The sequence below is a fragment of the Haliotis asinina genome, chromosome 16, assembly GCF_037392515.1.
Source record: "Haliotis asinina isolate JCU_RB_2024 chromosome 16, JCU_Hal_asi_v2, whole genome shotgun sequence".
Lineage (NCBI taxonomy): Eukaryota > Metazoa > Mollusca > Gastropoda > Lepetellida > Haliotidae > Haliotis > Haliotis asinina.
In genome coordinates this window covers 3,111,225-3,122,500 of record NC_090295.1, presented here as the reverse complement: position 1 = coordinate 3,122,500, position 11,276 = coordinate 3,111,225, and the positions used below count along the sequence as shown (strand labels likewise).

General features: G+C 40.9%; 1 protein-coding gene across 1 annotated transcript in view; it reads left to right on the top strand.

Moving 5' to 3' along the window:
• The window catches only part of LOC137268416 (uncharacterized), a 71,606-nt gene that overhangs the window by 43,364 nt on the left and 16,966 nt on the right, over positions 1-11,276 (top strand). Inside the window, exons 3-6 of the mRNA XM_067802983.1 lie at positions 1,647-1,755; positions 6,476-6,610; positions 8,774-8,899; positions 9,570-9,669. Coding sequence (XP_067659084.1) covers positions 1,647-1,755; positions 6,476-6,610; positions 8,774-8,899; positions 9,570-9,669 — 470 coding nt within the window. The remainder of the gene's footprint in view (positions 1-1,646; positions 1,756-6,475; positions 6,611-8,773; positions 8,900-9,569; positions 9,670-11,276) is intronic.

The window sequence follows — 11,276 nt, the reverse complement described above, 5'->3', positions numbered from 1 at the left end:
TCGTGTGGGATTCTAGGGCAGATAGGTCATGTGGCTGAGGCTTGCCTCGTGTGGGATTCTAGGGCAGATAGGTCATGTGGCTGAGGCTTGCCTCGTGTGGGATTCTAGGGCAGATAGGTCATGTGGCTGAGGCTTGCCTCGTGTGGGATTCTAGGGCAGATAGGTCATGTGGCTGAGGCTTGCCTCGTGTGGGATTCTAGGGCAGATAGGTCATGTGGCTGAGGCTTGCCTCGTGTGGGATTCTAGGGCAGATAGGTCATGTGGCTGAGGCTTGCCTCGTGTGGGATTCTAGGGCAGATAGGTCATGTGGCTGAGGCTTGCCTCGTGTGGGATTCTAGGGCAGATAGGTCATGTGGCTGAGGCTTGCCTCGTGTGGGATTCTAGGGCAGATAGGTCATGTGGCTGAGGCTTGCCTCGTGTGGGATTCTAGGGCAGATAGGTCATGTGGCTGAGGCTTGCCTCGTGTGGGATTCTAGGGCAGATAGGTCATGTGGCTGAGGCTTGCCTCGTGTGGGATTCTAGGGCAGATAGGTCATGTGGCTGAGGCTTGCCTCGTGTGGGATTCTAGGGCAGATAGGTCATGTGGCTGAGGCTTGCCTCGTGTGGGATTCTAGGGCAGATAGGTCATGTGGCTGAGGCTTGCCTCGTGTGGGATTCTAGGGCAGATAGGTCATGTGGCTGAGGCTTGCCTCGTGTGGGATTCTAGGGCAGATAGGTCATGTGGCTGAGGCTTGCCTCGTGTGGGATTCTAGGGCAGATAGGTCATGTGGCTGAGGCTTGCCTCGTGTGGGATTCTAGGGCAGATAGGTCATGTGGCTGAGGCTTGCCTCGTGTGGGATTCTAGGGCAGATAGGTCATGTGGCTGAGGCTTGCCTCGTGTGGGATTCTAGGGCAGATAGGTCATGTGGCTGAGGCTTGCCTCGTGTGGGATTCTAGGGCAGATAGGTCATGTGGCTGAGGCTTGCCTCGTGTGGGATTCTAGGGCAGATAGGTCATGTGGCTGAGGCTTGCCTCGTGTGGGATTCTAGGGCAGATAGGTCATGTGGCTGAGGCTTGCCTCGTGTGGGATTCTAGGGCAGATAGGTCATGTGGCTGAGGCTTGCCTCGTGTGGGATTCTAGGGCAGATAGGTCATGTGGCTGAGGCTTGCCTCGTGTGGGATTCTAGGGCAGATAGGTCATGTGGCTGAGGCTTGCCTCGTGTGGGATTCTAGGGCAGATAGGTCATGTGGCTGAGGCTTGCCTCGTGTGGGATTCTAGGGCAGATAGGTCATGTGGCTGAGGCTTGCCTCGTGTGGGATTCTAGGGCAGATAGGTCATGTGGCTGAGGCTTGCCTCGTGTGGGATTCTAGGGCAGATAGGTCATGTGGCTGAGGCTTGCCTCGTGTGGGATTCTAGGGCAGATAGGTCATGTGGCTGAGGCTTGCCTCGTGTGGGATTCTAGGGCAGATAGGTCATGTGGCTGAGGCTTGCCTCGTGTGGGACTATATTGAAGAAAGATCATAATGATAAGATACGATATGGATTGATCATGGATCATACCATTTAATAATCATAGGCTCCTGTCACATAGCTATAATATTGCTGTGTAGTAAAAAACATATCTCCATTCTCACTCATTTAGTCTAATGTTTTGTATTCTGTTTAGTTCTGTAAGAGTCTTCCATCCTGCCCTCCTGGTCTGATAAAGTACGAAACAAAGGATTTGAATCATATATGCTGTGTGCCGATTGTTGCCCCAAACTTTTGTGGACAGCGTGAGTATATGTGAAGTTTTCTCTGTGTTGAGTTTAGCCCTTGACTGAGAGACTTGAGACTGGTCAAAATTGTCAGTCAATCAACAATTGTGAAAAAAGATGATGTAAGGGAAGCTTTACTTGTCAAGCTGAAGACTTGGAGATTGCTCAGTACATCAGAACAATGTGTGAGGTCTCTTTTCCGTCTTCATGTGGTTTGATTATATCCTGAGAGTGAGTGAATAAGGAAGTGAGTTTAGTTTTACGCCGCTCTCAGCAATATTCCAGCTATATGGCGGCGGTCAGTAAATAATCGAGTCTGGACCAGACAATCTAGTGATCAACAACATAAGCATCAATATGCGCAATGGGGAACTGATGACATGTGTCACCAAGTCTGTGAGCCTGACCACCCGATCCCGTTAGTCGCCTCTTACGACAAGCACAGTCACCTTTTATGGCAAGCATGGGTTGCTGAAGGCCTATTCTACCACGGGACCTTCATGGGTCAAATTATACTGAGAGAGACAAATTGTGGATCATAGGAAAATTCAAGGGTTCCTTTAAAGAACGAATAAACTCAGATTTTTTGTTCTCTTTTAACCATTACATATGAAAGACTTGTGGTTAGTCTTAAGCGGAACACCAAAGTCATTCTTTAGAAACTTGTGGTTAATTCATACCAAGCGATCATAGGAGGAACGATTTTCAGTTAGTTATATAGAAAATGTGTAGGGAGCTCATCATTTTGCTGATTTTTCGACGTCACCAAAGACATGCCGAATTGTTATGTTCCCGTCAATTGCTCCTTGGGGTCAGGTGGTGGTGTCACTATGCACAGATTTCCACCAGATCCAGTAGTTTGTGCTAAATGGGTTGTTTGTGTGTCCCAAGTGAGCGTTGTTGAAGCCTGTGGTATATAGTACATTGGATGGTTCATCAACTACCTCGCTCACAGGATAGAAAATGCTATTGAGATTTGTTTTCATCGATTTATAAAATCAAGACTACTTACTACACCAAAAGGATTTTGCATGAATGATACAGCTTGTAACATAACGACTTCTTCCAAGGAAGCCAGGTCGGTGTTGAAGTGAAAATACTGCACGATAAATTTCTTCACTTGCTAAATTCACTTGGTTTGTAAACGTTCACTCACCAGTATGTAGTCACTTGTCAATGTACGTCTTTATTTTTGGCTTCATAATCCTAATTACTTTATAATCGTACTTATAGTGAATGTGCAACAGGAATGTAATATCTAGACATTTTATGCTTTGCCGACGTGAATCATAATTCGCATGCACGTCCAGTCTAAGTAAACTTCGCCTCAGTGTATTTCGTTTCACTCCACCACTGAGTCTAACAGTCTAGTGGAAGGTCGCGTCAGGTAACCTTTGTGCAACCAATGACGGTCCAATCAAATGCGAGACGGTTAAATAGATTTAACCAATCAGACAACGGCTACTATTTAGGGATCGGGGGACTTTCAAAATATTCAGGTCACCGACACAGATCTCTCCACAAACAAAAATCAGCATATAGCACAGTTATTTGACCTGCAGTGTATATGCTTTGGGGTTTCTGATGACATGGTTACCAATAGCTAATATTTCTGCAAATTAACATCCTTGAATATTGTCAAAAACACTATTTTCAGCGACTGTTTACTCACCGTTTCATGGCAGTACATAGGCCATGTGCATCACCCGGAAGCGATCATAAATAGCATTCGCTAAATAGCATTCAGAATCGTTCGGGTACGAACCTTTTCGAGATAAAAAGTTCATAAGGGATGTGGGAATGTGCACTTTCGCGATTTGGTAAGATGTGTTCTGACTGGTCAATCTCAAAGGTTACCTGACGCGACCTCCCATAAGGTTTTGTTAGACTCTGGTGGATTGTAACGAAACGTACTGAGGATAAGTTTACTTAGACTGCACGCACGTCCTAGTGCATGTTGTCTATCTGTGTCATTACATTTCTCGACGAAAACAATGATTCTGTTGAATGCCACCACAACTTAATAAAAACAAAATGCAAATATTAAAATTAAAACAAATTAAAGTTATAGGAGCAATGTCAGACTATTACCTTTTTCGAGGAATGCATCCATCAATATCCTCAAAACCAAGTGATATACCATTCATCTGAAGATTTCCCAAGTGATGTGTCTTTTAATAGTCGAATATACGAAAAAGTGATGTATCGTTTCAGGTTATTCATATCGGTGTATAGTCTCATTGGTCCCCCAGGATAGCACACCTGGCAACTAATTGCAAAATGTCCATCATTCTTTGACAATGTAATTTAGTTAGCCAGTAATGAGCAATCAATCAATGTATTGGTGGTTAATCCTTTGAAAGAAATGTGTTGTTTTTACACAGACACAACAGAGTATTCAGTATAGATTAGTAAATTTACATACATAAACACTACCTTTTGACAAATCCCCCATTCAAATCAGCATAAAAGTAATTAATCAATCAGCATGTCATTGGTTAATCCTTTGATGGATCCAGACACAAGAAATGCCAAATGGGGACCTTTGTCGGGTAATCTAAGTGGCGTTACCACTAATTATACCTGTTATAAATTCATTAACTGAGCATCAAATGCATGATAACAAATAATGTGTAGGTTTATACCACCTAACACGGATTACACCCTAGCAGCACCAAGTAATTTTGACAGAATCATCTATGAAAACAAGGGTTGTAACTCGAAACCTAGGCAAAGCAGGAGACAAAACTAAATGATAGTAGATTGTGAGAACATACACCTTTCATATTTCAGAACAGCTGTCGCGATTTCATGTTTGTACAAACCTGTAAATGAAATAGTTCACCCCCTGAAATGTAGATGAATTCTGATAGGCACTCATATCCATATCTCATTACGTCACGGAGATGCACCGCTCTGTTTGGTTGAGATTTCGTTCGTGGCTGAGAATTGTGCACTGTTGTCAAAAAGGTTGGTCAGTTTATGGTAATTAAAGATCGAAAGGAGAAATTTAATGACAGGACTTCATTTATGACGATCCCAATGAGTGATTTATCTATTTTGACCTCCTAGAGCATGCGTGATCTTTAATACTTTCCTTTTTTCATCAACAGCTTTGAGTTTGAGTAGCGGTGTTGTACAAATTCTGAGAACGAAGAAAGAAACACTTCCATGAGGTGGTGTTCCCTTATTTGTTTCCTTCAGTATAAACATCTCAAACAATGTTACACATCCAAACTTACTCACCATACACTTTATGACTCTGAGTGATCATACTCCACACAGGGCCAAGTTATCTAAACCGTGGAGATCTTGGTTAGAATTGGTCTTGAGCAACTTATGTTTGACGTAAGAGGCCACTAAGGTATCAGGTGATCAGTAGGGCTGCACTAATTTGGATTGATTCATTTGATGTCGATAACCGTTATCATTATTTTGAGTCACAATTTTTTATTTGAATGGAATACCAATTCAAATTTTGACTCCAATTCAAGCAGTTTTGAGCGCTGAAATAATGTGAAATGTGATTAGTTCATGCCAGGTTAATTATCTAATTTGAATTGTTGTTCGTCGACATTGCCAGTTTGACAGTTGATTTCATGCTGAAAAATGTCGGAATGTGATGTTTTTCCTTGTGTAGTAAAACTTAAGTAGAAGTCCCTTGCAGGTTCTTTAGCAAGATACTGGACATTTTCATGCACCTTTTGTTTTTATTGCGGTGCATTACATTTACTGCAGAATCCAGTCAAAGTGGTTTAGCATCAGTTTTAGCACTGTTTGCAGCATTTGTGAGATGTCCCTCATTGTTTTGTAGCAGTGAAATACATTTACTGGAGAATCTCATTGAGATGGCATCAGATGTGACTCAGTATCTTGCATATGTGAGATGTTGCCCCACACTGTAGCAGTGCTTTACATTTACTGCAGAACCAAGTCAATTTGGCACCAAATGTGAGAAGTTCATATTAACTCTTTACACTGTGACCTTTTTGTGCTCGCTGTGAACGTACGTTAGTACTCAAACAATCAAAACTCTGTCTTTCCAGAATGGTATGATTGTGTGAAGCATTATTTTGTCACACATGCGTTTAATTTATGTTTTGTTATCAGAATAAATATTCTTTGTTAAACTATATTGTCATTTATCCCACAGCAAAAGGAACCTGGGCCAGTAGGAGGAGTGTAGCCATTAAAGATTCATTATAACATCTTCTAAAAATGCATAACACGAAAATCTAATGTAATTGAGGTCTGAGTCAATTGTTGCAGCTATAGTGGTCAGACTCGCTGAGTGTGGTGACATATGTCATTGTATTCTGCTGCCTAGAAGGATGCTGATACTAATATTTACATGATTGTCTGGTACTAACTTGACTATTTACAGACCGCTGTGATATCGCTCGAACATTGCTGAGTGTGACACTAAACGACAAATAAAAACCAAGTTGTCTAACGTACTACAGTCTGATGTAGAAGTTGCTTTGCTTGAACATGTCATAAACGTATGAAAGAAGGTTCAGTTCCAAGATTTTGTCGAATATATTTGTAGGATTGTGAACACTATGTTTGTAAGTCTCAACCTGGCAGTAAATGTCGGAAAATGTTTCCGGCTTTCGTGCCTCATGAAACTGAGAGGCAGTGATATTATTGGAATACCCTTCATCAATTCTTCAAAATCAAGTCTGTTGCTTACTCTCATACTCCATACTTTTTTTGTGTATACTTTGGTGAATTTTAGATTTTAGAGTTCAGAGATGTATAAAAGATGGTGAACCTGATACCTGTGTTAAGTGTAAACATGGACTGGTGAAGTTCTCCAACTCTACCTCCGAATCCGAAGAGGATCGCTGCTACCGTCAAGTTTGTCCTGAAGGTAGGATCCTAGTGGTACCACTATCTCAGTAAACTCAGCGCTATGTGGCTCAGTAGGTAAGTGTTTTTAAGACTCATGTTCAATTCCTGTGTTTTCTATTTCGCTTTCTATCATCACATCCACTATTTTTAAAGCTGTATGACATCATCAATGCAGGGATAAACCTAGGATGTGTCAAAATATGGATGGCCACTAACAGACATTTTGGTTGCCTCCTGAAACCACAGAAATGGAACAGCTAGCCATGTTTGGGGAACATCTCAAAATCTATTCCAGGAGACCTGTTGGTTCCTCGTCTCTCATAGTGTCATAGTCACGACTTAAAGGGATGTCAAGTGGTGCCATAGTTGCCATAGTTGCCATAGTTACAAGAGTATTAAGTGAACCAGTTTTTATCCGCATGCAGTAATATTATTGACTGGTTGTTGTAGTAAGCTCAGCCAACAAAAGTGTGTTTCTAAAAATCTTTCATTTGGTATTTTTCGGTTTTGGTTTTCGTTCATGATCATGAGTGATCAAGCCTCAGAAAAAAATTATGAGCTTATGAACACAATTTATTTACTGACAAATTAAGAATAAACATTTGGCTGAAAACTTTAAACACCCACCTAAACTTAACCTGGTGGGGCACTTTGACCCACCTATCAAGAATTGGTCCACCCAAATTTAACCAGGTGGGGCACTTTGACCCACCTATCAAGAATTGGTCCACCCAAATTTAACCTGGTGGGGCACTTTGACCCACCTATCAAGAATTGGTCCACCCAAATTTAACCTGGTGGGGCACTTTGACCCACCTATCAAGAATTGGTCCACCCAAATTTAACCTGGTGGGGCACTTTGACCCACCTATCAAGAATTGGTCCACCCAAATTTAACCAGGTGTGGCATTGGCCCACCTATCAAGAATTGGTCCACCCAAATTTAACCAGGTGGGGCACTTTGACCCACCTATCAAGAATTGGTCCACCCAAATTTAACCTGGTGGGGCACTTTGACCCACCTATCAAGAATTGGTCCACCCAAATTTAACCTGGTGGGGCACTTTGACCCACCTATCAAGAATTGGTCCACCCAAATTTAACCTGGTGGGGCACTTTGACCCACCTATCAAGAATTGGTCCACCCAAATTTAACCAGGTGTGGCATTGGCCCACCTATCAAGAATTGGTCCACCCAAATTTAACCTGGTGGGGCACTTTGACCCACCTATCAAGAATTGGTCCACCCAAATTTAACCAGGTGTGGCATTGGCCCACCTATCAAGAATTGGTCCACCCAAATTTAACCAGGTGGGGCACTTTGACCCACCTATCAAGAATTGGTCCACCCAAATTTAACCTGGTGGGGCACTTTGACCCACCTATCAAGAATTGGTCCACCCAAATTTAACCTGGTGGGGCACTTTGACCCACCTATCAAGAATTGGTCCACCCAAATTTAACCAGGTGGGGCACTTTGACCCACCTATCAAGAATTGGTCCACCCAAATTTAACCTGGTGGGGCATTGGCCCACAAAAACATTTACTTATCCCTGTGAATGTAGTACAAACATTGGGTAAAAAAGTGCAAAATTTGATTGTTTTATGTACTAGGCCTGCCTGACAAGATCATTGAGATCATACAGATCAGTAGCGATGGATGATTGTTTATTGGCTATCAATGTTATGAATAAATATCAGAAAAGTAACTTTGATGTAACCAGTGCCGAAACATAGTGTAAGAATAAATATATTTCACCTCAACGGTGAGTGATGATATGTCTTTGCATGGATTATTAACAAAGCATGTGTCCTGAACATAACTGAGAGGCAGACCATGAATATAGACCTAAATTTGTATACTGTGTGGGGAAAAATGAAAAGTTTTTATGTCACAAGAGCTAATGAATGATACCAATGACACAATTTTCATATCAATAATCATAATACTTTCCTATCAATGATGCTTTTACATATCAATCATTATCTTAGCCTTTACACTCCTGGATAGTGATGAAGTTAGTAGTGTCAGATTTTAATGTTGGGTCCTAAAGATGTTAAAAAATTATTGGAGGAGGTACACATTTACTCACATTTCTTTGCATCAGTTGTAAAAGGAAAAGCTTCAATGAACTGGGTCTTTTTTCAAAAAGCTCATGGAAGCCACCTGTGACATTTCAGAAGCAATTCCATCGTTGTCCAAGATTGGTCAGTGTGAATGTGATCAGTCACGCTGTTACTATGGAGACCAATACGCCTGTACGCTTTTCCCTTCAAAATGCGAAGAAAACACATATCACAAGAACGGTGAGTTATTAATAGTGGTGACTATTGAGGAGGAACGCCTATTGTGATGGCGATAGTGTAGTGCAACATACTGTTGCCATAGTGCGTGCTTGAATGTGTTGTATTCTCCATCAGAAAGGATAAATATTTCAGTGTAAGGACAGTGAAGGATCTATTTACAAATGTTAATCTTCATTTAATTATTGTTTTTATGGACTGTTTGGAGGCGTCTAGACCTGGTGTACCCATGTGGTCCTGAATCACCATTCTCTATACTACTAGTGAGTAGACAAGTGAGAGAAGTGAGTGTGAAGAGCGTGTGAATTGACCGAGCGAGGTGTGGGTGAGTGAGAGTGAAGGAGCAAATAAAGGTAATGGAATTCATTCAGAAAATATACGTGTTTTATAGGGTAAATGTGTGCATCTCATGTTTTGATTTTGAATTTCTACAATGAATTTTAACCTTTACTATTTCAGGAATATTTTTGTAAGGAAAGTTACTATCTTACATTTATGTCTGTCTGCTCTCAATCATTTTTCGGATACTTTTCACATGCAGAAATTAGACTACTGTGTTCAGGAGAGGGTTGAGTGAAAGGATTGAAAAAACAAAAACATATTTGAGTTTTTCATGTATTACTGCTTTGGTAAATTACAACAAAGTGTTACTAATCATTTTTTATGGTGATAGGTGCCTGTGTTCCTTGTCCAGAGGGTACCCACCGTCCAGGTATTGGATGTGGGCCATGTAAGGCAATGTCCTCACTTACAAGTTTAGTCAACAATATCAGGTAAGTCCTCACTCAATTCACAACCACCCATTCGCTTTGAACTCACATCACCCACTCACTCACTTTGAACCCACCAATTCGCTTATGCTCCCTCAATTCAAACTCACGCTCTTAAAGCTTATTCACTTCAAACTTAAAAATGGCAATAGATAACAGAGATGCTGGCTGCTGACTTGCATTCTGAGTTTGCCAGAAGCCAGTAAAAATATGTAAATTGAAATAAAGGGAGGTAATTTGCGAGTGTATGGGAATGCCAAGGATGGTAACTGTTGCAAGTGCTTCCTTTGTCATACAAGGGGTGGTCTTGGGGTTGGGGTTCAAGGTCGTTTCCTTTTCGTGACATGTACAGTATTTTGTTCAATACCAGGCATAGCAATCGACACAGACCTTGAAGCAAATGTATCAATGCAGCCCATGCAAGTCTGCAAAATGATGCAAGTCTAGATTACTTTTCTAAAAAATGATAAAGATAGTTTTGGACCCCTTCATATTTATTTTATGAAGATAGTTTAGGAACTGCTTGTATATGTAAAATATGTTTATTTCAGAGACTGGATGTTAGCCAACAGTCAAAGATATTGGTGTTTGATTTTACATGTCATTTCCAACTATTTATTCCCGTCTTTTTTGTAGTTAAATCATTCACAAGCCATGCCGATTTCGATTCCCCACATGGGCACAAACCGTGGAGCTTATTTCTAGTATCTGCCAATAAATATATATATATTGCTATATTGAACTACAAAAAAGACGGGAATAAATAGTTGGAAATGACATGTAAAATCAAACACCAATATCTTTGACTGTTGGCTAACATCCAGTCTCTGAAATAAACATATTATATATATTGCTATATATATATTTATTGGCAGACACTAGAAATAAGCTCCACGGTTTGTGCCCATGTGGGGAATCGAAATCGGCATGGCTTGTGAATGATTTAACTACAAAAAAGATGGGAATAAATAGTTGGAAATGACATGTAAAATCAAACACCAATATCTTTGACTGTTGGCTAACATCCAGTCTCTGAAATATATATACATACAATATATATACATCTCAAGAACTATGGTCGCAGAGCATTCAGCTTCGCAGCTCCTTCACTTTGGAACAGTCTTCCCATAGTCATCAAAACAGCAACCTCCCTTCACGCTTTCAAATCCCTACTGAAGACCCATCTTTTCATGAAATATTATGAATAACAGCTACTGGATCAAACAAGCAAAACATGCATATAAAGTAAAAGCAATGAAATTTCATGTACGTATATCAATAAATCAACAGTCAGTAGTAATAACACTGAATCATCCTAACATATAAGTGTACTGATAATACATGGAAGGCGGAACACAGGTTACCATTTGCCTGGTTGTCTCGGACGTAATCATGTAGCGTGTGGAGCTTCAGGTGGTAAGTTAGATGAAAAACGTAAATCGATGCTCAGAAGTCTCTATTTTGCAATTGAATACTTTTTTTAAAATTTAATTGCCCTAAAAACATATGTCATTGCGTCGAACTTATGCTGTCTGCAGAAAGTAAATTTCCGGATGGGATCACATGACTTAGATCATGTGGCAAGCTATTTTTAACTTAGGGGTTGATTT